Source organism: Neovison vison, chromosome 5 (assembly GCF_020171115.1).
Source record: "Neovison vison isolate M4711 chromosome 5, ASM_NN_V1, whole genome shotgun sequence".
Classification (NCBI taxonomy): domain Eukaryota; kingdom Metazoa; phylum Chordata; class Mammalia; order Carnivora; family Mustelidae; genus Neogale; species Neogale vison.
This window is the reverse complement of record NC_058095.1, coordinates 10111913-10138640: the sequence shown is the minus strand read 5'-3', so window position 1 is coordinate 10138640 and position 26728 is coordinate 10111913. Positions and strand designations below refer to the sequence as shown.

The window sequence follows — 26728 nt, the reverse complement described above, 5'->3', positions numbered from 1 at the left end:
GCTCTGCAGTTGCAACAGTTGTGCGCGTCTAAATTCCAGCCGGGTTCCGCGCGCCGGTCCCGGTCCCGGTCCCGGTCCGGTCCCTTTCCCCGTTGGACTCGCGGCTCCTCCGCGCACCGCAGGTTCTGCGGGGAATTCGGCCATGGGGGCGGGGTGGCGTGCGGGGGGCACTGGGTGGGAGCGAGGGGAGAGGGAGACGCGCCTGGGCTGAAAGGCAACCCTCCCCGCCTGCAAACGTTTCGCCCGGCCCTGGCCAAGGAGCACGCACAGCACCGCCGCCCCCGAGCAGAGGGGAAGGGAAGTGTGGGGCTCGGAGAGGGCTAGGAAGCTTTGCCCAAGGCCACGCTGCAATTAGGCAGCCGCAAACGCCCGGCCGCGGAGCTTCCCACCTGCTGCTGCTGTCCCAGCTGGGGCGCCACCTCCTCCTCCCCGGCCGGGGCCGGACTTCCAGACCCGGCTCGGAGGGCGGAGGGATGGGGTGGGGGGGTGGGAGGAAGCGGCGGCAGGTTCTCCTCGCTGGCAGCGTCGCGGGACGCGGGTGTAGCATCGTCCCCTCCCCGCCGCGGTTCCCGGGGCCGGCCGTGCGGCCAGGCGCGCTGCGATTGGCTGGCCGGGGCCGGGGGGCGGAGCCAGGCGGGCCGGTATCTCAAAAGAGCCCAGGATATTGCAGAGCGCACTGGAGCCCTGGCCAGCGCGCAGCCTTCCCCGGCGCCGGCAAGCTGGGTCTTGGGGATTCTGGTTTGCTTTGGCTCACTCGCTTTTACAAACTACTGGATCTTACATGCCTCTGTACCCCCCACTTCCACTTCATGTCCCCATGCTCCTGCGCCAGCAACAGGTAAGGGCTGCTGTGTGTTTTCTTCCCTCCTTGTCTCCCGCTGCCTGGGTGTCCTGGGGAGTGGACTCGGGCCGCCCGCCGTCCCCAACCCTACCCTGCACCGCTGCTCCAGGGGTGCCCAGCTGTCACGCTGCTGTAGCGCTTCCCGACGCTGCGGAGTCCCAGATCATGTCTATAGAGTTTGTGTGCGCACCAGAACATCCCCAGAGCTAAAAATACTGAGACATGCTTGGAACAGTTGAGCAATAGGAACAGATTTCTCCGCAGCATCTGTTTGTGCTCATTACTTCCAATGCACCAGCTGTAGCGAGATACTGAGTTTGGAGACAAGGGCGAGGGAGCCTGTGTTCGATTCTTGCTTGAAGGAAGAAAAAAAAAAAGGCGGGGGCTGGGGAGTGCTTCTAGAACACTGGTCTCAAATCTAGGCAGACTTGGGACTCAGCCCTAGTCTTGATCCTTCCCGTCTTTTTTTTTTTTTTTTTTTTTTTTTTTTTTTTTCCCTTTGTCATTGCTTCAAGTGTAGCGTCGAGTTCCAAACAGAGCGAGCGTTTCAAAGTTGCTTTGCTGGGGAAAGAGAGAGCGAGCCCGAGTTGGATTTGAGCCCGAAGCCCGCAAAACTTTCACATCCTATGGTACTCTCTCCTAAGCAACGTATTATTCTTAGTAATAATAGCATTAATACCTAAGTTGAAGACAGCGTGGTTTCAGGAAAGCACAGTGGATTCTGCAAAAAGATTGCATCATAGCATAGACTCGTCATGACAATTGAAAAAAAAAAAATCGAGATAGGAAATGGGCAGTTTAATGTCTGAGCCTGGATGAGACTTACCAGTGCGATGGTAACTAGGATACTGCTGTGAATCCTGGGGGTTTTCATGGACTTAGAACTTACCTGTTAGGAAACAGGGCATTGAAAACGTGTTTGGGGTATGCAAAGAATGCATATTGCCTTTTAATCACTTGCTTTCTTTTCCCATTAATAATCAATACGCTGTTAGATTTCCCTCTCACTAACCAGGGCCCTAGGTTTGCTGTATATTACCTGTACACTTGTTAACATTTCCCAGCTCACTTACACCCCCCACCCCTAATGCTTTATTTATATTTGCCAATAGCTGGAAAAATCTCAAGGCTCAAGAGTAAGAGATGTTACTACAGGGATGGTGAGAGGGGTCAAAGTTGGGGTCAAGGTCATTTAACATTACTTTTAACCCGTCTCCCTCCTGTTTTGCTTATACTTTCTTTAAACTTATTGGTATCCATAGGAATATTTTTTTTGGGGGGGCACACCATATTTCTACTCTCTTCTGATGCCCCAGGTGTAGCATCTCTGGGTAGCTGTAAAGTCCTTGTATGACTTCTCAGTAGCATGAAAGATTGGCCACATCTTTACCTGAACAGATAGACTGTTGCAGGGTTTTGTTTTGTTTTGTTTTGTTTTTAAATCACCAGATACGTGTATTTCTCAGCATTCGCAAATGCTGAGTGATGGTCCGTGCACTGCTGAATATAGATTTTAAAGTGCTCATAGAGATAAATGCCGATCCTCTGCCCTTCCCTTCTTCCCCCTCCCCCTCCCCTCTGTTTACTGAGCTCCTAAGAGGTTGCTTTGCTAGCAGTTGTGCCCACATAGCAACATGTGCCCAGAGCACACTCAGGCTGGTCTATATGGCGTCAGCTGGGGAATAACTGCTCTGAACACTCATTAGCAGACCTCTGTCTCAGCCCAGCACACTTTCTTTTACTGTCCTTATTTGCAGTCCACAAACTCTCGCACCCATTGCACACCATGACCATATTATGAGATACATTTATCCTCATGTATTTGTCATAATTATGTTTTTCTAGTTTCCTATTGGAGATATTTCCTATATGGGAAAAAAATTATTTAGATGCACTCATTTATACAGTGTTATCTCCTTGACCTTGAATTGATCTATAGGGCTCTCTCTCTTTAACATCTACCTAAGACTGAAATGGCTGAACTATTTTTTTCCATTGCTTATGCTTAATTTTGGCTCAGCCTATAAATAGTCTTAACATGAACAGCACCACATGTAGCCTCTCAATTTCCCAGAAATACTTTCTACCTCATGGGTGATAGCCTGGGTAAAATGATTATTTGTATCTATGAGATTTACATCAGGCCCTTGAATATTTTGGCGGAGAGGGGAATTTACACATTGTCCGTCAAATCAGTTATGGTTTCTCCTGAATTGCACCCATCCAAGGAGTCGGATCACTTAGTGTTCTCATCTCCTTTCAATCAAATGCTTCTCAAAAGAACTCTTTTGAATATAGGCCTAAAATAAAGTTGCACAAAAGCCCTATTCTGAAGGAAAGTTGTTTTTTTATTTCCCAGACTCTCACGAATTGGTGATTTTTTTTTTTTTTTTTAGTGAGAAAAAAGCAGGCAAGGAAATTTTCTGCTTGCCTAAAGGCACTTGGGCATGTGGGCAGGTCAGTAAGGAGAGCATTCTTCTTCATGAACTATTAAGACAATCACCCCTGCAGACTGGCAGGTTCCAGATTTTTGCTATGTAGTCAGCTCCCCAAAACTCTGAAGACACGTTATGTGTGTGCACACATATACACACACAATCTGTTTTGGAGTGTATTTATTTGAAGTGACAGAAGCTTCCACTTTGCCAGAAAAAATCCCCCCCCCTTTCCAGGCAGAATGGTAAAATTTCTAAATGATGCTCCGCATGTGGAACAAATTCTGTCATTAACAGTGGAAATAAGACAATAAGAGTCATTCAATACAGGCTCTCTTCAAAGTTCTAAAGGCAGGAGGCTCTTGGTAGGGAACTGTATTGTGTGTTTTATGGAATTCAAACAAAAGTCCTGGGGTCAGGATTTTTGGGAGGTCGTAATTCAGTCTTTAGATTTCATATGGTTGTTATGCTTTAATCTGGAAAGAGTGCAGAAATAAGTCAGAAGAAATTTGAAACTGTCTACTCACGGTCCCTAATGGTAACTCAGATGGAAGGGTTGTTTTGAATCATGAAAAGGGAATTTCTTGGGGTCAACTTATAAGATTCTGAAGTCATTCAGACCTCAAGATACAAGCACTATTTAAACGAGGCCTCCCTGCCTTCCCCGTTTTTTGGAGAGTACACCTGCATCTAGTGTTCTATTATTACGTCTCTCAAGTTTTGTGTAGACATCCTCGGCAATTTCATATGAGCCCAATAATCTGAAATCACTGTTAAAAAAAATTCCTCCCATGTCCAGGATCTAGAACCCTGAGGGATAGGAATCTTATTTCTTTTGTCCAAGTACAAACTTCATAAGGAAGCAGACAAAACATTGAAGCAGGTGGAAGACTGGGAAGGCACAGTAACTTCTTTTTATAAAGTAATTCAAAGGCACTTTCAAATCGGGCATCATTTACGTGTCAAAAGCTGCCAAAATGTAACACACATTGCAATTTTCACAGATGACTAATCTCAGGAAAAATGTGTTGGGGCACATTCTTGCATAATAACTTGGATAAGGAGGGAGAAGTGAAAAGACTGTAACAAGGCATTTTCAAAGACAATGCACCTTACCCCTCTTTAAGGGGGTGTTCAGAAACAAGATAAATGACTTGCGTGATTTGTTTGCAGGTGGCTTTGCTGAAATTGGTTCTGCTAACTACTTGATCTCAATGTGGTTTGGGGGGAGAACGGAAAAGTGGTGTCCTTGTTATCAGGGCTTCAGCAAATTTCTGCTCCTTTCCATCTGTTTCCCATCGTCCCCCTTTACTACAGGAGATGGACGGGGTGGCTGGGCAAGGAGAGAGTCACTGGTTTTTCGTTCTATGCTGTATTCATTTTGTTAATTTCTGTTTGATGCAGGGAAACACTTTGGACTTTATCTTAGACTTTGGTGAGTCAAGGAAAAAAAAATAGTTTCTTTAGAGTGAAGAGGGCAAGTTGAAGTAAATAAATCACTTTTCTCGAGGTTAGGATGAGGCTAGAGGAGAAAACTGAAAACTACTGTTTGTTCACATTAGGTAAAGGTGAGTGCCTTCTCCATGGGAACATATAGCAAACAGCAGTGCTCGAAGTGAAAGTAAGCTGACTGACAATTATGATCCAGTCCCACAAAGTTGTCTCTGTTTGGGAAACACAGAATTGGACCCACATGAAATGAGTTCCTGCCTTATCTCAGTTCACTAAAGACCTGGTCCTTTGGCACAAAGGTGCTTACTTCCTAGCCTGTCATTACACATGGCAGTCCCATCTCTGGAGAATTTCAGGACTCATCGCTAGGCAACAGACTTGCTCTTTATCCCCCAGAGCAAACCTACGCCTTCAAGTCAGAATCACTTGCACTAACAGAGATGTTATCAGGCATTTCTGCAAAGTGGCTGCTTGTAGTGTGTGAGGTGATGAAACAAGCCCAAACAGTCTTCAGAAACTGGGACCAATTTCAGATCATTATAAGGGCTGTAGGCTCAGTTTTTTTTTTTTTTTTTTTAATTATCATTTTAACAAAATAGTCTTTGCCTTCTGATTTCCATCATGTCATCGAGGGCTCCGGTATTCTCCCATAATGCACCTGCACCTCAATTAATATTAACATTCTGTATTGATACGAACTGTTCTCTAGACATGTTGAGTTCTCAAAGCCTTGTGACAAACCTTGGACTAAACAAGTCTTTCTTCTGCTTAATAACTTGGGACCCTAGCAAGTAGGGGAAGCCAGAGAGAATAAGAGAGGTTTATCTGTAAAAATGGAATCTCCTAGATTGCTGGAAACAATAGGGGGAAAAGAACCCAAAATATTGATTGAAAACCATCCTAAACTATGAACTCTCCCATGTGTAATAACTTTATGCTTTTAAGTACAATAAGAATATTTTTAGGGGATGAAGAAATGAAATACCTTATAATTTACTGCAGAGTATTTTTATCTGTATCTGGCTATATTTTGCTAGGAAATGTCATTACTTAGAGAGCAGGACCCAGTAATAATGACTTCTTTTCTAAAGAATAATGTCTTTTTTTGTTGTTGTTGTTGTTTTCAGGACATGTACTCTGGATGTCAGCTGAGTTACTGAGGTAGCTTTGCATGTCAGTAGACAGACCTTGGTAGACCCTCAAGGCTCCTGGAAACCCCCATCTCTCCTTCTTCTTTTTTGTGTGTGTCCTCACTGAACATTCAAAACTGTTTCTCCAAAGGGTTTTGCAAAAACTCAGACTGTTTTCCAAAGCAGAAGCACTGGCGTCCACAGCAGAAGCGATGGGCAGTGTGCGAACCAACCGCTATAGCATTGTCTCTTCAGAAGAAGACGGAATGAAGTTGGCCACCATGGCGGTTGCAAATGGCTTTGGGAATGGGAAGAGCAAAGTCCACACCCGACAACAGTGCAGGAGCCGCTTTGTGAAGAAAGATGGCCACTGTAATGTTCAGTTCATCAATGTGGGGGAGAAGGGACAACGGTACCTTGCAGACATCTTTACCACATGCGTGGACATTCGCTGGCGGTGGATGCTGGTTATCTTCTGCCTGGCTTTCGTTCTCTCGTGGCTATTCTTTGGCTGTGTGTTTTGGTTGATAGCTCTGCTCCATGGGGATCTGGATGCGTCAAAAGAGAGCAAAGCTTGTGTGTCTGAAGTCAACAGCTTCACGGCTGCCTTCCTTTTCTCCATTGAGACCCAGACAACCATAGGCTATGGCTTCAGGTGTGTCACGGACGAGTGCCCGATTGCTGTCTTCATGGTGGTGTTCCAGTCCATTGTGGGCTGCATCATTGACGCCTTCATCATTGGCGCTGTCATGGCGAAGATGGCAAAGCCAAAGAAGAGGAACGAGACTTTGGTCTTCAGTCACAACGCTGTGATCGCCATGAGAGACGGCAAGCTGTGCTTGATGTGGCGGGTGGGCAACCTTCGGAAAAGCCACCTGGTGGAAGCTCACGTGAGAGCCCAGCTGCTCAAATCCAGAATTACTTCAGAAGGGGAGTACATCCCCCTGGATCAAATAGATATCAACGTTGGGTTTGACAGCGGAATTGACCGCATATTTCTGGTGTCTCCGATCACGATAGTCCATGAAATAGATGAAGACAGTCCTTTATATGATCTGAGTAAACAGGACATTGACAACGCAGACTTTGAAATTGTGGTCATTCTAGAAGGTATGGTGGAAGCCACCGCCATGACCACACAATGCCGGAGCTCCTATCTGGCAAATGAAATCCTCTGGGGCCACCGCTACGAGCCTGTACTCTTTGAGGAGAAGCACTATTACAAAGTAGACTATTCAAGGTTCCACAAGACTTATGAGGTGCCTAACACTCCTCTTTGTAGTGCCAGAGACTTAGCAGAAAAAAAATATATCCTCTCCAATGCTAATTCATTTTGCTACGAAAATGAAGTCGCCCTCACAAGCAAAGAGGAAGATGACAGTGACAATGGGGTTCCAGAAAGCACCAGTACGGACACACCCCCTGACCTAGACCTTCACAACCAGGCAAGTGTCCCTCTAGAGCCCAGGCCCTTACGGCGAGAGTCGGAGATATGACTGCTTCCTTCTCTGGAATATTTACTTTAAAATAACAGTCTGTTGGTCAAAGGCCCAAAACAGTTACTCAGACGACGGTACTGGTGAAGAGGTGGGTCAAGGCGAGTGGCCACAAGGGACCGAGGCTAGCACGATGGTTTCCAAGAAAGACTGTAAGCTCGGAGATGGACATAAAGCACTCAACATGCCTCCCCTCCCCACCCCTCCCCCCCCCGTGACCCAATGGCACATACATGTTGTAGAATAAGTTATGGGGTTTTTATGTTTTGTTTTGCGTTTTTACAAAACTTGAACTTGCAGGCAAGCCTTGGTTGGGTATTTGACTAATCCAGAATGCTTCTCTTTAGGGAACAAGAATGTTTTTAATGGCATAACAAAGGCAAGACTCTGCCTTAATTTTTGAAAAGCTGCTAACTACATGAACACAAATTGTATTTTTGTTGCCGTGTAGTTTTTCTTTCGTGTAATTTAAAAGTCAGTGTTGAACTTTGTTGAAAGCTCATGATATGTGCTTCAAAGTGGCAAGTATTTGGCTATTAAGCTGCCAAAACGAGAGCCTGATTTTTTTGAGGCCAGTAATTTGTTTGCTAGAATTGATTTTTTTTTCTCTCTCTCTCTCTTTCTCTCTCTCTCTCTCTCTCTCTTTGGTTACATAAGGGCATTATGTAACACTAGCCAAATGGTAGCCTCTGGGTTTTGTTTTTTTTTGTTTTGTTTTGGTTTTTGGTTTTTTTTCTTCCATGATGTTAATGGGTTATCTCAAATTTTAAGTTAGACTACCTAAAATAAATACCAAAGATAATGCACATTTTTGCACAGTGGAGCTTAGACTAAAAAGAATAGAAAGCCCCACGGCTGCCTTGAAATCAAGAAACAATAACTTTGAACCTCAGCAAGACCTTGAACTACCCTCTCCTCTTTCACCTTACTCAGAAATAGAACATCATATGCACAGAGTCTAGTCAGTGTCCTGCTTTTCCGATTTCGCTCTTTCATGCAACTTGTTTATGATAGGGGAAGAAAAAAGGTGAATTAAAATTCACACATATGCAATCAAAATACCTTCTCTTTCCTGCTTGCTAAGACTGGCCAGGTCAACGCACAAGGTGAGAGAAGGTGATGTGCTCTTAGATTTTTTTGGATTTCCCCTTTCTGCACATTCCAAAATGTATTCTGTAAGACTTAGGTTGGAGTTAGCTGGTTCAAAATCTGAGCTACCCAATGTGAAAGACAGACAGGTTTAAACTCTTACGACTGAATACATTGCCCCAACTGTCAGGACATTTCCAGCTTGATTTCCCCTTGGAGAAGATGCCACGCCTGGCCTCTAGGCTGGTTCTTCCAATCAGCCTGTCTAGAGCGAGTCCTCCCACATCTGGGAGGTTGCAGATGTCAATGGGGGAGCCGGGGCAAGGTGTGGACCAACCACTTTGATGTAACACATCCGCTTAAGTATTCGGGAGGGAGAAGAAAGTGACTTTTTTTTTTTTTTTCATGGTAGTGGGTAGGAATGAAAATGTCGCAGTATTTTGGGGTCAACAAGAGCCACACAAAATATAACACAGCCACAAGTGGAGGAGATAATGATCTAAAAGGGTTATTTCTACTTTATGGATGCACATTTGAGATGGGATCGGAACTGACCCTTGTCACCTGTAGAGCCGAAGAGCAGGTTACTAAGGACACATTGTTTTCCAGAAGTCTGTCCTGCCTGGCTGCCTGACTAGATTCAAATATATATATATATATATATATATATATATATATATATTTTTTTTTTTTTTTTTTTTTTTCTTTTTCTTTTTTCTTTTTCCCCTGCTCTAACTCAATCATGGAACTCTTTTTTGGTTTAAAGTTCCTTATGCGTGAAATCTGGGGGTTGCTGACTTTTCTTTTTCATTGGAGTCTCAAAATCAACTCTCTTACGGTATTATATCCCTGTATGCCATTAAAAAACAGCTTGTTCTGGAATTCTGTGTTTTGTAAGTCGAAGCGTGTGATGCTCTCTGGGTCTTACACAGCCATCTCTGAAATGCCTTGCTTGCAATAATAGGACAGTGTCTGCTGCTCTTAGCCCTCAAAGCCGATGGTTTTGAAGACTGTGGCATTCTTTTCCTGGAAACCGAGACAGAGATGTCAAGCAAGTGGTTGCTCTTTTAAATCCAAATCTAGAGGAAGGTTAGGGAAGTTATTCAGAGAGTTGGAGGAACTGGGATTGGGTGGACTAAAAGAATGGGCAGACAAGGGAACGATTCGGCTGTCGAGGGCGAGAGATTACTGAGGGCTTCAGCTGCTGCTATTTCGATATTTTGCAAAGGAAAATAATCAAACCAAAGAGTATTCCGTGATACGTAAATTAAATGAAGATGCAGTGGAGCACGGAGGGGGCCACGAAGAGGGCTCCTTCCAAACAGAGCGCTGCCTCTTCAAAAGACTTAAGAGAGTTGGAAGGGGGTGGTCTGGGGGCAGGAACGAGGGAGGGAAATCTTTCAACTTCTTTCTGAAAAACAGAAAAAAAAATCTAAAATTTCTGGTGCACAGGTTTGTTTTTGTTTTTGTTTTGTTTTTCCAAGAAAATTTTGCAGAAGCTATGTTTTTAAAGTGTACATTTTATAAAGTTTATCAGATATTTTCATATTTAAAGCCAAATGTAAATAGAAGTCTGTAAAGGAAAAAAAAAATTGCCATAGAAAGTACAATTTCAGTGCAGCAATTTCGGAGAGCTAGTACCTCTATGCTACCGGTTAGCATGGTTTTAGCAAATATTTACCAGCCTTATAAGGTTCGTATTGCTATGTTCTGTTATTTATTTCAGCATGGACTGTTCCTTTGAAAGCTTTTTCTAGTTATTAGTATTTTAACAATTACAAGCTTTAAATGGCAATTTTTTTTGTGTTTTTGTTTTGTTTTGTTTTGTTTTGTTTTTGTCAAGAGCCAAGACACAGGTAATGCACAATATTTTTTGGTTGCATTTTACCTTCAAAGCATTTGCCCTTATTGACTGGGTCTCCTTAATTAGTGCACAGACATCATTAGAATGAAGTCAGAGGAGACTCGCCGTGAATATCTGGGGTCTGTTCCCAGCTCCGTGTTGCTTCTCTATTGCAAGCAAACTCCCCCACCTCCCCCCGCCCCACGCTGTTTAATTTACTACTCCCTTTTAAAGAATTTTTGCTCGTATCTGGGTGGGCATTATATTTTTGGGAGGAGGCATAGTTTCCTGGTTCTCCTATTTTTAAATAAAAGATAGACAAAGTGAATTCTATTTTGACTATTGAGAATGGAATAGTTTTGTAACCCTCTAAGAGTATACTTGAATCAGACATTGTAAGGATGTCAGTACAGCACTGTAGCCATTTCCAAATTCCTGGAGAAAGTCTGTTTTACCTTTTTAAAAAACAAAAACACAAAAAAACACTATTCATGCATTATTTCTTCACTTTCCTTCTTCCCTGTGAACCCCCATCCCAAACCCTGACTGTCTATGTGAGGAGCTCTATCCCCCGAATCATGTTACCCATGCAAATGACAAAATGTCAGCTCGTGTTTTATAATAAGTCACTCGGGAAAGGCAAAGAGCTTGTTCTGGAAAACAGGGTGAGTTCTTTCTCACTCTGTTGTCTAATAATGTTAAGGCAAAAAATAAAAGTGTTGCGTAGTCCCCTCCCGACTCCCGACTCCTGACTAGAATCTCTTTTCTAGTGACGTTGGGTTTCAGCTCTGGGCTCTGGTGCGTTGAACAGTCCTGTGGCCTTTGACAATCGTGATAGTTACTATTTTCCCGTTTGCCGTCTTTTTGTATCGAAAAGTCTTCCTATTGTACTGCACAAACCATGGATTGTACATATTTTTATATATTATGTCTTATTTTATTATTTCTAAATAAAAAATTTAAAAATTGAAGACACCCTGGTGCAGGCACCTGCGGGCCTCCTGTATGATTGCTGTAGCATCGCTGAGACACAAAGCAAAGGTTCCCGAGCCACAGGGCAGAAAGGCTGAGCGTTGGGATGAATAGAGCCATAGAAATGGCCTCAACAGGGAGGGGTGGTGGGTGGCAGATTAGCTTAATCCAAGTTAGAGGAAGTCAAGCTCATATTTTGTTTTTGGACCAAACAGTCGTAGGTAGAGAGGATAGAAAACAAGTGAGAAAACAATACTGATGAAACAAGTTCTAATCTTTAGGTTGAGTCTCTGTTTAATGATAATCGTTTTCCATTGTGGAGCCTAAACTCTGTATGGGGTTCTGCCTTGTATGTTATCTCAACCCTGCCCCCTCCAAGATTAGGATAATATTCTTCTTGTATTGTGCATTGCGAGTTGATGAAAATGTCTTGTAAAGGGCCACATGGTAAACACCTTTGGCTCTGTGGAACAGAGGGCCTGTCTCCACTCTGCCCTTGAAGCGCAGAAGCAATCATTGATAACAGGAAAACAAATGTTGTCACTGTGTGTCAATAAAACTTTACTTGTAACTACAGGTGATGGGCCACGTGGGGCCCATGGCCTGTAATTTATCAACCCCTGGTATAGAGGCAACTGAGGCTCAGTTTAAAGCTAAGAGGCCATGGAGGTTGTATTCAAATTCAGGTTTTAACTGCCTCCACACTTAGTTTAATCCACTAAAGTGCATATTGTTCCAGGACACCAAGTTACCATAGTCTCAGAGAAAATGCCCCTACTTCTAACAGATTTGGAATAACTTCACTGCTGTCACATGATTAGAAATCTTGAGAAAATCTGCATTCTGGAATATGGGTTGCTCCTTAATACTCTTTTCTTTAACCAATACTCATGTGGCACTTTCTGTGTTTCAAGCATGGTTCTTGAATACTTTGTAAGGAGTAATTTCATCTTAACAGCAACTCTGTGGAGTAGTCAGTGGTATTATCCCCACTTAAGAAATGAGGAACCAGGACCAGAGAGGTGGAGTGCTTTGTGCAAGCACACAGAGCAAGTAGGTATGAGAACCGAGAATTATAACTGCGGCCATTGAGCACCTGGCTGGGTTTTTTGTCAGTACTCTCTGCTTTTTGTCTGGAGGCATTCTTGGTAAAAGTTTCACCATTTACCCTGGGGCCTTTCTGCTCCTTAGCTTTTATGTTCCTAAATGATGAAATTGCATTCTGTTTCTCCACATGGGACGCATGAGCCCAGGATTCCAACCTCCTTCAAAATCTTCTCCACCACTTCTCATCCAGTTCTTGGAGAGAGGGAACAACTCACAGAGGGTACACTAAGGGCACTGGTGGTGGAATTCGGGTAAATTTCAAACTTCAGATTAATTTCAGTTAACTAGGAATTGCTCCGTCCTGACTCCAGGCGAAACCACAAAGCCCTGTTACTAAGCCAGTTGCAGTCACCCATCACATCACACACTTCTGCTCTCTTCCCACTATAGGGAGCCAAAGGTGTAACCTGAGCTTCTTGGTGATTGATCCCATGGAGCAAGATAATGGTACCTCCGGGCAGAGAGCTGAATGTGATATGGGCCTCACCTCTACTTTGTAAAAATTTTTATTAAATATATGTGCAAAAAGAAAAGACAGAGGTGGGATCTGAGTCCTTCTGAGAAGCTTAGGTTTCTTTTCAGTGACAAACAAAAACCTCCAAATGCTGGCCTTCTGAAGCAGTAGCAGCCCAGATCACACTTGCAAAGAAGAAAACAAATTTCCCTCTAGAAATTTCCATCTTAGAGCTGGCAGAACGGATTAAGTCAATCAGATTTCCTTCCCCAATTTAAATAAATTGGTGCATAAATAAAGGAAGGCTAGCTCTACCGACTTTAAGTAAAGAACCGAGTCCTTGATCATATTTCAAGAACCCAGAGCCTTTTTTATTTTTTATTTTTTTTCCCCAAACCGTTCGGGTTCAGGGTTCTAGTGAGCTGATGATTTGAGCCACTACATGAGGACTGTTATCATGACTTCAAAAATTGCCTAATTACAAGGTGATACCCACAAGGCACCAGCACAATCCTATCACTGCTTCCAGAATAGGGTGACCACCTGTCCTGGTTTGCCCGGGAGAGAGGGGTTTCCCCAGACATAGGGCTCACAGGGCTAAAACTGGGAACACGCTGGACCAACCGGGTTGAGTCAGTCCCCTGGTTTGGAAGCTAGAGGATTGGAGTGTTGGGGAAGGAAAGGAGAGATGCGGTTCAGAAGAACGTGAAAGGGGAGGAGTTCAAACTCCAACACCGGAGTGTTATTAACTCATAAGAATAATAATGATGAATAATTACCTCTAAGTGTCTTTCTCCAAATAACTGAAAGTTGTTGCCTCAAGGGCATCAGTTGTTTTGGAGGAATGGTTTTCTAAAATATTACATAATTCTCGGTGTTATTTCACGTTTTCTTGTGGCACACGAGCTAATGGGTGCTGCTCTGCTTAGTGCAATGTGTCTGTAAATTTTGTCTGTGAAATCATCAACTGCTGTTTCGTCCATCGCCAGAGTCCCCTAGCAGGTCATTTAGGTCTTTGCTTCCCATCTGCTGTGCCCAGGAAATAAGATAATCCATTCTAAGGACTATATGACGAACATCAGAATGCCAGCCAGGCAAATCAGGAAAGGCACAGATGAGACATCAAAGTATGGCTTTAATGGAGGGACTGTAGGGTGACTGCACTCATTTTCAGAGTTTTTTGTTATTGTTGTTGTTGGGTTTTGGGGTTTTTTTTGTTTTTTTGTTTTTTTTAAATTTCAGGTTTCAGATTATATGCTAAGAGGTTGGGGCCGGGAAGGGGTTTGGATTCTAGAAAAATCCTATTCAACTTGACCAGACAGTTATTGAAGAATTACGATACACTGTGGGTTATTCAGAGTTTTCTACATGGACTTGGTCTTATGTAGATCATAGTTTAGAAAATGAGCCGTGCCGATGGATATTCATTTCTGTCTGGCAGCCGAGAAAAGCAGTTGAGTTTCAGATATAAGAAATTTATGTATAACAACAATAGTTCCCAGTTGGGTACTTGCATTAGGCACTACACAAAGATAGAATTCTTACCCTCCATCTGCAGGAATCCTCACTTCATTAAGTATTTTTTTCAGGGATGTTGCCATGGAGTCAAATATTTTTGCAACACCTTACTGGGACTTGCTTATTGGTTTTGCAAAAATTTTGCTCCCAAGGATGCTGTTCTTCTGCTTCAGGCTGAATGACCCCTCTGACCCCAGTCTCTGCTAAGATTAGGTCTTCGGAATCACACTTCCCTCTCCTGACACGTGGGCAGAAAAACATCCCTTGGGCAAGTGTCTGGGTTCACTCCTGGTTAACAGAGAAATGAACAAAATCTCACAGGGTAAGAGTTTTATTTGGTTTTTGTTTTTCAAATTTTTGCTAATACATTTCCACACCTAAGGCCGCAGTGAAGCGATTTTTCCTTTGATCCTGCAGAATGTTCCCCTAACTAGGGTATCAGAGTTTCTTTTAAAATCTATAAATAGCTGCATTAGGGGTTTAGACACAGACCCGTACCAACAGATTATTTGCCAATAGGGAAATGTCAAGTGTGTGCGCATCACGGAACAAAATCCTCTTGGCAAACGTGCTCTCCGATGGCAGCCATTCATGCAAAAACGAGGGAAAGTCGAATCAGCCATTCAGAGATGTTCTTCGCTTCTGTCGGAAGCTCTTTGGGTGGCCATAAGATCAACAGCACTCCTCCCCTGCCTTTTCCAGAAGCAGCCAAAAGTTGCAGCTTGCATGTCTCGGGCACATTCTGTCAATGAGGCAGCTGAATAAGATGCCCCAGCGTTGCCATAGAAACCACAAGAAGCCTCGAGGCACCTTCTCCCGCATCCTCTTTAATTTCATCTGAGTGACTTGATTCAAGCACCAAAAATAAAAAGTGCACAAGGATGTCATTATTTAAAAAGCTGTTTTCGATGATAAATACAGTATGTACTTGAGCCTCAGCCTGCTGCTCGCTCCTCCCTTCCATTTCGAGACATTTGAACTCTTCAGAGCGGGAGTCTTCATTTAAGGTTTAATGGAAGTGAGTCCAGGTTTGCCAAGATAAGGGGATGAGGCTGTCTGCTGCATCTCTACCTTTTCCCAGCTCATACTTGACATCTGAATGTGAAGTTTTTTGAAAGAGGGTCCATTTCTAGTGTCTGTTCATTTGGTATTAGCCCCCCTGGACTCACCAGGGCCTACTGAAATCTCTCTGCCTTCAGGCACTCCCTGGTATAAAACATTCTATAGGTTTAGGATCATTGTGTAGTTTAACAACAACAAAAACAAAAACAAAAACAAAAACAAAAAAACTGGTTGGGAATATGCCAGAAAAGCATTCAGTGGAAAAGCCAGGTAACAGAATTCTTCTTCTCCTCCTCCTCCTCCTCCTCCTCCTCCTTCTTCTTCTTCTTCTTCTTCTTCTTCTTCTTCTTCTTTTTCGTCTACTTCCTTTTTTTTTTTTTTCCCCAATCCTGTTGCTACTTGCAATACAAGCTCCTTTCACAATGAAGAGGAGAAGGAGGGAGACACACATAGCTCAACAGCAGTCCTATTGTAATATTTCCCTAGGAGAAAGGGTGGGCACAAGAGTGGCAGTCCCTGTTTTTCACCCTTCTGATGGGCTAATGGATCAGAAGAGAAGCTTACCTCTTCTCCCTCCTCCCCCGTTCTGGAAACGAAACCATCCGGAGCCTACCTGCTGGCTTGATTTGAAAAGCGTTGCCATTTCCTGGTAGTGATTTGCATGAGCTGGTGTGCGATCTGGAATATACTCAAAAAGGAAAATGCAAAGGTACAAGGTGTGTCGGATAAGCAAGAATACGACGTTCCTTGTGGTCTGTGCAGGTGCCTATGAATACGTTCTCTTGGTTGGGAGGACTGGGTACACCCATTCACCATGTTGCAGAGTGTGTGGGTCCTACACTGAGGTTCTCTGCAAGGCAAATGATTCCTTCTTGTGGATAAAATTTGAAAGAATCTCCCTGTTTTGGAGATGGCAGCCTGCAGGTAAAAACTGGCTGGTTCAACTGCTGCCATCAGTAAAACCAAGTTGGCCGGGTTGTTAATGCTGGAACAAGCGACATGCTTGCAAAACATATGGAGCTGAAGAACGGGCTTGCCGATCTAAGGTTGGAAATGTTTACTTTAACGAACCTGGAATTCTCAGACCTTTGTACCTAGAGGTACGTAACAACTACTCAGAGGAGGTTATTACTCTGTCCATCTTAGTTATTATACAAGATAAAAAGAAATCTGAGCAGTTGCAAAGTTGCCCGTTGTTAGCCAGGAGGGTCTTACTAATCCCATGGCCGTTTGTTTTGCTCAGCATTTTCCTGGGTTTTAGGGGGTTAAAAAAAAAAAAAAAAGCCAGGGCACTCCTCTTGAAGGGGGCAGGCAGAAAAGAAAAAAGTCATTATTGAGATAGGACCTGCAAGATGTTTTTTTTTGTTTTTCTTTTGTTTTTCCTGTGTTGAAAACCCTTACTCAACCTCCCATATGAAATTTTCTGCAGAGCCCACATTGCTTAATAATGGATTTTTAAATCATTTTGGAAAGACTCAAAGAGGAATTGAATTCTAGTTGTGGGTCGATGTGGGGAAAACAAAACCAAAATCAAACCAACACCAGCAACGGCAACTAAAAACCAGAAAGGGTCCATCTGAACTCAGAGCCAAGCAGATATTTAAAGCTGTGTTTGAGGAACCTCTGAGTGGGTATGACCTGCCTCTGGGTACAAAGGTCTGGGAATTCTAGATTTTAGAATCCAATTACTTTTGACTTTCAAGCCTTGGTTTGCTTGTTAGGAAATAAGAACAAAAACAGAATCTTGTGAGATTTTAAAAGGAGATAGTGTTTGTAAGAGTGTTTTATGATTGAAAGTACTGTATGTGTTAATTTTATATTTTTAGTAACCATTTTTAAAATTTCCTAATATAGATCATCTTTTCCCCAAATACAAAACATTTGTCCATCACCCCTCTCCATTCCCCCCTCCTCCAAAAAAAAAAAAAAAGAGAGAGAAAGAAAAATAAAAAAGAGAAAGAAAGAGAAAATTGCCCTTTCTCATTTTGGAAACATTCACCATCTAGCACCTAGAACTAGGATGTATGTTGGAGATTCAAAAGTACTCTTTTCAAAGAGCTTGCCGCGGGGTGAGGGGAATGAGACCAACAATCACAGTAAACTAATTTTAGATGACTATATTTGTGCTCTGACTTTAGCACTCAAGTCAAAAAGACCTCCACTCTAGTGTCTTTGCAAGAGATGTAAGCCTACCCTTCCCCACCCTTGCAGAGAAAATCTATGGCATTACCTGTCATGTTATATTATATGGACTAAATGCCTATGTGGGGTGGTTTGTTTGTGTTTTTTTTTTTTTTTTTTTTTACCGGAGTTTATAAGGTTGGAGTTTATGCACCTGGACCCTGGCACTACGTGAAGGAAAGGCGTTGTTCTTGGCAAAATGCTCAGTAACAAACCTATCAGATTACAGAGTGGATTTCCTTTATCTTGGGGCATTGGATTCTATTCAGGGGGCAAGAAGAATAGGATTTCACAACTTGTTAAGACATGCTAGCTATTTCTTCTTCTCGTTCTTTCTGAGGGAAGAGTGTAGTCTCCTGGCATACCTTCTAGGAGGGTCAATGCCCAAACAAGGAATGCGTTAGGTACCCCAGATGGGTTCTGCTGAAGAAAATGGCTTCAGCTGGCCAAAAACACAGCTGCTTTCCAAGTACAAGGGGCTGGAGCCAATCGAGGGTGACCTTGCTCTGTCACCAGGGATTGGTGATGTTTCTATCAGGGTTGGTTGTAGGAGAAAGGCACTCCTCTCTGCCATCTCCGTGTCTGAAGCAATTTCCCTTCATCAGATTCCAAAGGATTCGTTCTCTATCACTTCCTTACAGATTCCCCCCCCCCTCACTGCTTTCATCAAATCATTTGGCAAGCCAAATCACTACATTTTCATGTCACTGAAATCTTTCTGGAAAATCTGCTAGAAGGAACCATTGCTTTTCCTTTGACAAATTATTTTAAAAGGAAAGCAGTATTCCTGACAAGGAGTTTAGTTTGGAAGGAGCTCATTTTGCCCATCATCCACACCCTACCACGTGCACACACATGCACCAGCACCCACGTGTGCCCACCTACGTGTGTGTGAATAAGACAGAACGTACTTCACTGTCTCCATTTACTCCCAGAGTCCTACTTCTAAGAAGTCTCTCTTGTGATATTGGTAAGACCAAAGAAGAAGTCCAGCCCAGAGATGGTGCAAACATCCCATAATCCAGATCATTTAACCCGAGTCTCACTTTTTGCTTTATAATTTATTTACAATTTCCATAACTTTCCAGTGAAAAGATATCATTGTTTGAGGTCTTATGCAAGATTGTTGAGTTGAACACATGGCTCATTTTTCCCATTCTTTTTCTTCTTTGTTTTATAATACATGCATTAATTTATAAAATATCACCTGGATGCCACTTTTGCCAAAACCCATAGGCTTTTGGATATGTAGCATTATAATGTATTTAAAAATTTCTGAATAGTTTGCAATAACTCAAAGATTATCAAAAACAATCTTTGAAAATATCCAGTTGAATATTTATTTTTTTGTATTGTTTTATTCTTGTGGAAGGAGGCTCTTTCCTTTTGTTTTTAATTTATAATTTTACTAAACCATGATCAGAAAACATGTAATATATTATTTTCTTTCAAATACGATGATCAATTTTTGTAAATGTGCCATGGCTATTTGAAATCAAAGTATATCTATATTTTGTGAGGTACACACTCTATGCATTTATCTGCCTGTTATTGTATCATTCTATAATTCAAGTGTTATATAATTCAAATATTCCATACTTTTAAATATGTTCATCTGCATAATCTCTTGACTACTGAGATAAGTGTGTTTAAGTCTCTATAATGATGAAATAATTCCATTTCTAGTTTTATTTTTTTTTTAAAGATTTATTTATTTGAGAGAGAGTGCATGCACTCACGAACTGGGGAGAGGAGGAGAGGGAGAGAATCTTCAAGTAGGCTCATCTGCTGAGTGTTGAACCCAACTCGGGTCTTGCTCTCAGGACCCATGAGATCATGGCCTGAGCTGAAAACAAGAGCTGGTAACTTAACCAACTGAGCCACCCAGGCCCCCACTACTTGTATTTCAAATGGCACTTGCTTCCTGTACGTCTCAGTGAAATATTGTTAGGTATATTCAACAACACATTAATGAGTGTTCAATCTTATTGGAGGATTGTCACTTTATCAAATAAAATAATCCTCTCTTTTGCTATCAATTATTTTTTTATTGTCAGACAGTAATATGGCAATGCTGTTTTAGGTGTGTGTGTGTATGTGTGTGTGTGTGTGTGGTCTTCCTTTCTTCTTTCTTTCTTTCTTTCTTCTTTCTTTCTTCCTTGATTTACCCAATATATGTTTTTTCCTCCCTGTACTCTGTAATTCGATATAATTACATCTTTCTATGTCATTTTTTATATGTCTGATTTTATACCAAATTTGAGAATATATATCATTATTATGAATACTCATGTTTTCTATTTTCCTTGCCACTTCTCTCTTTCTTTCCTGCCCTTTGCTATATTGATGTCTTTGTCTTCACTTTAGCTTTTGTTGATCTGGTTCTTTTATTTTAGTGGTTGTCCTTGTATATTTGATAGTTGTATTTAAACAAGCCATTCCAAAAATGCTTAGGACTGGTTTGCATGTAAATCAATTTTTCCAATAAGACAAAAACTTAACATGGCTTTACCTCTCTTCCCTTTCCTCATATCCCTGTGCTTGGCATTTCTGCACCCTATTGTACATGGTACAAATTAGAGCCGAATGCATTTTCTTGGACTTTATTTTAAATTTGATGCAAGGTCATTATGCTCTCTTCATGAAGAAGAAACAGACATTACAGTGATTCAAGCAGAATACAATTTTTACTATGTCAACAGAGGAATCTGGATTAAGTTGTAAATTCCAGGAAATAGGTCAAGTTGTGAATTTGATATTGAGCACAGCTGCCTTTCACAGTTTGCTCTTGAGAGCCCACAATAGTTTACCTTTCACCCAACATTGTGTGTGGTAAAGGACCACTGGTATTTAAACAGATCTTCTGAGTCATCCTGAGGCATGGAAGTTTGAGGACTCCTGCACTAGACTTAACATAGATGAGCTCCACCCCAGAGTTTCTAAGTCAGTAGGCTTGGGGTGAGGCCCCAACATTTGCATTTCTAACAAGTTCTTAAGTGGTGCCCAATATACTGGCCCAAGGGCCCCCCAGGGGGCACAACTGCTCTAGCTCAATAAATTCTTAACAGGAGCTCTGGGTACTTATCTTGCCTGTAACAGACTAGCTCTACCACCTTGGAACATTCACCCTTTCAAGAATCCCGTTTCCTCAAGGAGAAAGGGGCAGAGGAAGAGCCAGATAGTCCCTAAGGTCCAGCTAACTCTAGTTTTTGCTTCCCATCCCCCCATAAAGACACTATAATTTATTTTCTATTTCATTTAGTAAGAGAGGACATCACATTCATGCAATTATCAGTGATGTTGAGATAGTTACCTCAAAATTATTGTTTTTAGTATTTACACACTGGTAGAAATTCCATAAACAAAGATGCAACAGATTTGTTAGGAGCAAAAACAAGAAACGAAAAACCCAAAACAAAACAAATGACCCCAGTAACAACTAGGGAAGTAAAGTTCCAACAGAATAGAGTAGCTTACATAAGTCATGCCATTAATATTTATATGTTTAACTAGCGGGCCAAAAATATGCTTCTGTGTACATGTTGTTAGGAACCAAATTAAAGGAAAACAGTCAAAATAAGATAAACGGCTTAAGAAATACGTAAAGTGCTATTTGTCATCTGAAGGTGAAGGAAAATACCTCAATTCAGGGAGCCTGGTTAAAACACAGAGAAGACTTTGAGAATAAAGAGTTTTTTGGATAAACCAAAATGATGGTTATGTTTTGAGTAGAGATAGTAGAGAGGGCATCCCAAGCAGAGGGCCCACTGCAAACACACACAGAGACTATGGGAAACCTAAGGCATATCTTGCTAACCACAAGAGACCCATTTCGTCTAGGGCCAGAATTTTTCTCCCCAAGAATGTTGGACAATGTCTAGAGACATTTTTAGTTGTCACAAGTCGGGGAGGTTGCTACTGGCATCTTAGTGGGTGGAGGACGGACTTGCTGCTCAACATTCTACAATGAACAGGACAGGCCCCCACAAAAAAGAATTGTCCAATCCAATATGTCGATAGGGTCGAAGTTGAGAAGCCCAGGTCTAGGGTATAGCTTCTCTAAGACATTAATGGGGAATAAGATTGGAAAGTAGCTTAAGAGTTTTAAATAATTTTATTTGAAACAAAGTTGTAAGTGACCATGGAATTTTTCAGAGTAGGAGAATGGTGTAGTTGTAGTGTCTTTTAGGAAGATGAAATGCCAAATACATAGAGTTGACTGGAGGAGTAAGGGGTGAAGATAGAAGCTGGTTAAAAGCCAACAGCAATATTTTGATGACAGGTAATAAGTGCTTGAACCTGAGAACAGAAAAGAAGTGGTCCATTCCAGAGACTCCACAGAAGAATGTACATGATTGGGGAACTGTTTAAATCACAGGAGAGGGGAAGGTGGCAGGAAGAATCAAAGGTTGGTCGCAGCATGGCTGAATTAGGAAAGGGAAGTCAGGAGAGAGGGCTGGTTGGATGAGGGGGAAGACCCACTGAGTCTGTAGTGTGGGCAGGACATTGACAGACAGACACATCACACAGGCTGCTAGAACACAGACAGAACCAGAGGAACACTCCTGTCTACATTCCTAAACCCTTCCGCTGAGTAGAACCAAGGTACCACCCTGTTCACCACAATGAAATCTTCTCAGTCTTCAGTGGCAGGGGGCATGGGCTTGGCTTTCCAGCAATTCCCCTAGAGAGGACCCCTCCTCAGGTCTCAGCCCAGCAGGGTATGATGGGAGTGCACTGAACATTTCCCAGTAGTCAAGGAAAGTAATGGTTTTTGTTTACTAGAGGTTGTGTCTGCTTCTGTGTGCATTGTCCATGATTTCAGGGCTGTAAATTTGCAAGTCACATTTGTTTTCTGGGCATGAGTTCACATTTATGTAAATCATCTTCACATGCTGCTGCAAATCCACTCAAGTCGACATTCAGCACATCCCAACATGTACATTTGAGAGGTTTCCATGAATTACATTCTTTGTTCTAATCCTGCATTGACTCATTCCTATGTACTTGCCATCATTCCTGCTGCAACTTGACCCACGGTGCTTTGTTAGCCTTATTATGTATGTCTTACTTTGCAGTGGGCAAAGATGCTCTCCCTCCTCCTCTGATGGCATGAGTGAAAGTAGAGGAGGCCAGGAATTAATCACTGCCCACAGCTGATGTACACAGCAGCCAGAAACAGGCATTTTGATGTATTCATTAGATGGAAGCATGGCCAGTTTAATTCGTTCTGACTTATGCAAGGCACATTTGTTCCCACTTCAGGATTTCCTCATGCACTCAGCTCTGTAGAATCATGTGATGCTAGTATCTACTTATGCTGTGTATTCCACCCGTATTTTTGCCATGCAATTTGAGTGTATGATATAAAGAGTAAACATGATGTAAGGCAACGATCTCTAGTCAATTACGACATTTCTTTCTATCCATATCCCATGAGCTTTCTATTAACTGGTGTGTCAGGGGGCTGTCCCAGTGGCAGGAGCATATATATATATTTTATGCATTTTATCAACTGGGCTGGATTCAGTACCTAAGCTCCTTGAACTACTCATCTCCACGTCCATTAGTCAAACTCACTGAGATGATAAAAATAGACTACGATGATACACCATGAAACCTGCTGAAACATTGACTTCCTACATAGGATGGGGCAAAGGGAAGGTTCTTCCTTCCAGTTTACCACCTTCTACATGCCACCAAAGAAACATCTTCAAGGCAGACAAATTGGTCAGCGCCATTGATCTGCCATACTTGGCTTGGACACGTTTGCCAGCAGATGCATCAATCTCTCACTGACCAGGATCCTAAGAAACTTACATCTTCCCAGGCTTCATCTCCCCATCATTGGGGAACCTAGCTCCTGGATATTTTTGCCCATCTGGCAAGCCATGATTCCCTTCCTTGCCACTTCTATGTTTTTTCCATAGAAACTATAATATTTACATTCCCAAAGATGTGTAGCAATCCTCAACAAATGCTTTCGAAGTCAAAAGTATCATAGCAGGTGACTTCAAAGAGAGAAAAAGAAGAGTTTAACCAATTTCACAATTCTGTATAACTAGTCCTATTTCTCTGGCTACTTTAAGCTGAAGTTTGTATGAAAATCCCAAGTTTGAAGAAGATAAAGAACGATAAAAAATGAAGAGTGAGATAATTAAAAAAATAAGAAAAAAAACTTACAAAATACAATTTCTTGAAAAGCTATAGAATGGATTGACATTTCTTGTCTAAAGGATTTAGATGGATCAATCCATATTTTATTTAATCGTCGGAACTTCCAGGCAGACAAACTGATCCCTGGGGGCTCTGGAAGGGACTTGCAGAACAGTATTTGGGAAAAATTAGTTCCTTAGGGGCCTGGGAAGGAGAAAATACCTTTACAAATTCTCCTTTATTCCTCATAAGACCTAAGTCATATTCTTTCTTCCTTCTTGTTTTACCAATCTGGAACAGTTCTTGAGAAATATCTTCAGACTCTACACCTTCCACAACAATGATAAAATTTTATAGAAATGAAATGGAAAGTATGGCATTAATACTATCTCTATTCCCAGCAAGTGTTTCGCATCCCAAAGAGCCCTCCTCTTTGGATTCTGTCAGAAATGATCACTAGGACTGGGTTGGGTACGGATGCCAATCACTACCTAAAAATGCTTCTAGTCCAGCTGCTCCTGGGGAGAACCGCCTGGGTTCTCCACCTTTTAGCTCTTGATGCCTCCACACACAGACACACACCTGTGTTATCATCTTCCCCTGATCCTTCAACAGTTCTGTCACGTTCTTCCCTAGGACAACCTTGGATGAAAAAAATCTACTCATGGATGAAAAAGCTCTACTCACATTTTCTACCTGCAAACTGGGATGGGGATTTATTAATTCTATAGATTTAGTGAACTTCTTGGGGTTTCTACCAGCCCCTTGGTTCTGTGTCACTTAGGAGCCATCATTAGTATACAATTTACTGTTAGAACTTTAAATCAATTCCTCAACTACCTACATTAATCCAGAAACTATTGGGAGGAAAAAGTCCTTTGGGTCACGAGTACAAGCCCTATGAGTAAGATCCAGGCCTCTGTTAATTAAACCGAATGACACTCCGCTGTCTGGTGTGTCACCCTTCCCAGTGTCCCAGGGTAAAGATCTGCCTTAGCTAACAGCCTCTATCTCCTATAGTCATCAGACAATGATTTAGTGTAAGTAGCCAAAGATAAATATTTTTAATGGCAAGGAAAATTAGCCCTCAAGGCCACTGACCTGGTATTTGGCAAACTTGTTGTTAACTTTAGGTCTTCCTTTTAAAGAATTACAGGAAAGCTTAAATTGTTCTGGATCATTCTGGACAACCTTTGAAACTTGTGAAAACTTTTTATAAAAAAACACTGCTTTGAAAAGGGCCACAATGATCCTGGAAAAGCATGGTCAATAATATGCTTCTGAGGTTGGGGGAGTTCTGACTTTTTTCTCTTTGTCAAAGAGTAAAATCCCTGAGAAGTGAATCATTTTGGCGTTTTTATAAAAGCAACTTCACAAATAGTAAACAAATAATGACGTCAGAGACGAAGCTGTGTTCTGGAAATTCTGCTCTGAAGTCACGTATGTGCTGTGTTAAACTATCATTGTTGCTCACATGTAGGTGATTTTGAAATATGAGACAAGATCATGAAAAAGGAATCAGAAATCATTGCTTTCGTGGACTGCTTCGCCTTTATTTCTCACACTGTTTCCCCGAAAATAATTTTGTATACACGGCCAAAAATGTTAGGTGACTGCTCAGGTAGATGTGGATCCAAACAAAAACCAAAACAACAAAACAAACCAAAATAATTTTTACTGAATTGGTTTGTAATTGGAATGAGATTTGTCTTTGCTTGTGTCGTATTTAATCAAATAACTTTTTAAAACTTAAGACCAAAAAAGAAAAATAAAAATCCATAAGACCAACAACAATAATAAAGATGACTTTGCTGGGCACCTGGGTGACTCAGTGCGTTGAGCCGTTGCCTTCGGCTCAGGTTATGATCCCACGGTCCTGGGATGGAATCCCGCACTCAGCTCTCTGCTCAGCAGGGAGCCTGCTTCCCCCCTCTCTCTCTGCCTGCCTCTCTGCCTACTTGTGATCTCTCTCTGTCAAAAAAAAAAAAAATATGACTTTGCTATGTGCTACACACTATTACAAGCACTTGACATACAGTATGATCTCATTTAATCCTTAACAGACTGGTATTACCACTGTCATTTTTTGCATTATTGAAGAGATTTTGAGAAACTTGCTCAAAATTAAATTGTCCTAAGGTGAGCCAGGATTTTAATTCAGGTCTCTCTGAGTCTGATCAATACTAATTACAACTTTACACTGTGCAGGACGGCTGTTGATCCAGATTTATCCTTTTTTTAACGTGCTGTGAATCACTGATATTCCTGGTTTTTGTTGGTTTTTTGTTTTGTTTTGTTTTGTTTAGTTTGTTTTGTCAGCGAGGTGCAAGCTTCCAAGAAAAAGAATTATTAGCTCGCTCCTCTGTTAACTCTACTTCCCACACGTGCATTTTTCTGGCCCTCAGATTCATTGGTGGCAACTTATGAGTTATACCACGGCCATTCATTTCTTTAAAGCCCAAAATCACACTGACTATAGGGAGAACTGTCAGAAGTCAATTTCAGAAGTCCCTAGGGGTGAGTAAATGGCACACTCTCAGGAGACCTATGCAAAAAAACTCTAAAACACTGGCTAAGCAGAGGTCAAGTTAGGGCCATTCTACTTGTGGATCTGTTCTTATGAAGTGAAGGTTTACAAAGTTAAAAATCATTGCCATTTTGATCACCCGAAATGCTAACAATATTTAGGAAGCGTGCAATTCATTCTTTAACACATTTTTATTTTTAGTTTAAATGACTTTTTTGTCATTCTCGTTCTTTAATCCAGACTTCTGGAATTTGTGGTAGAAAACATACTAACCTAACCCCTCACATCCTTCGCGTGAGACTTGGAATTCTCATGGCTGTATAGAGCTTGGCATAGCGTCATGAATGAGTTGACATTCAAGCCATCCAGTTTATATCACGGCGTTGAGCAGGCTGAGCCATGCTCGCCTCCGGTGAATTTTAAGTGCGGTAACTAATCCCATACCCATTTAATCTGCCTAAGTCA

At 41.9% G+C, this 26728-nt stretch overlaps 1 protein-coding gene across 1 annotated transcript; it reads left to right on the top strand.

Annotated features, from left to right (window-relative positions):
* Window positions 1-669: 669 nt before the first annotated feature.
* On the top strand, window positions 670-9082 carry KCNJ2 (potassium inwardly rectifying channel subfamily J member 2). The gene is made up of 2 exons (XM_044247533.1): window positions 670-838; window positions 5856-9082. The coding sequence occupies exon 2, from the start codon at window positions 6071-6073 to the stop codon at window positions 7352-7354; it is 1284 nt and encodes a 427-aa protein (XP_044103468.1). The 5' UTR covers window positions 670-838; window positions 5856-6070; the 3' UTR covers window positions 7355-9082.
* Window positions 9083-26728: the final 17646 nt, after the last annotated feature.

Bases quoted from the DNA above. Each gene is read 5' to 3' on its own strand.
- KCNJ2 (XM_044247533.1), top strand. From the start codon at position 6,071: ATGGGCAGTGTGCGAACCAACCGCTATAGCATTGTCTCTTCAGAAGAA.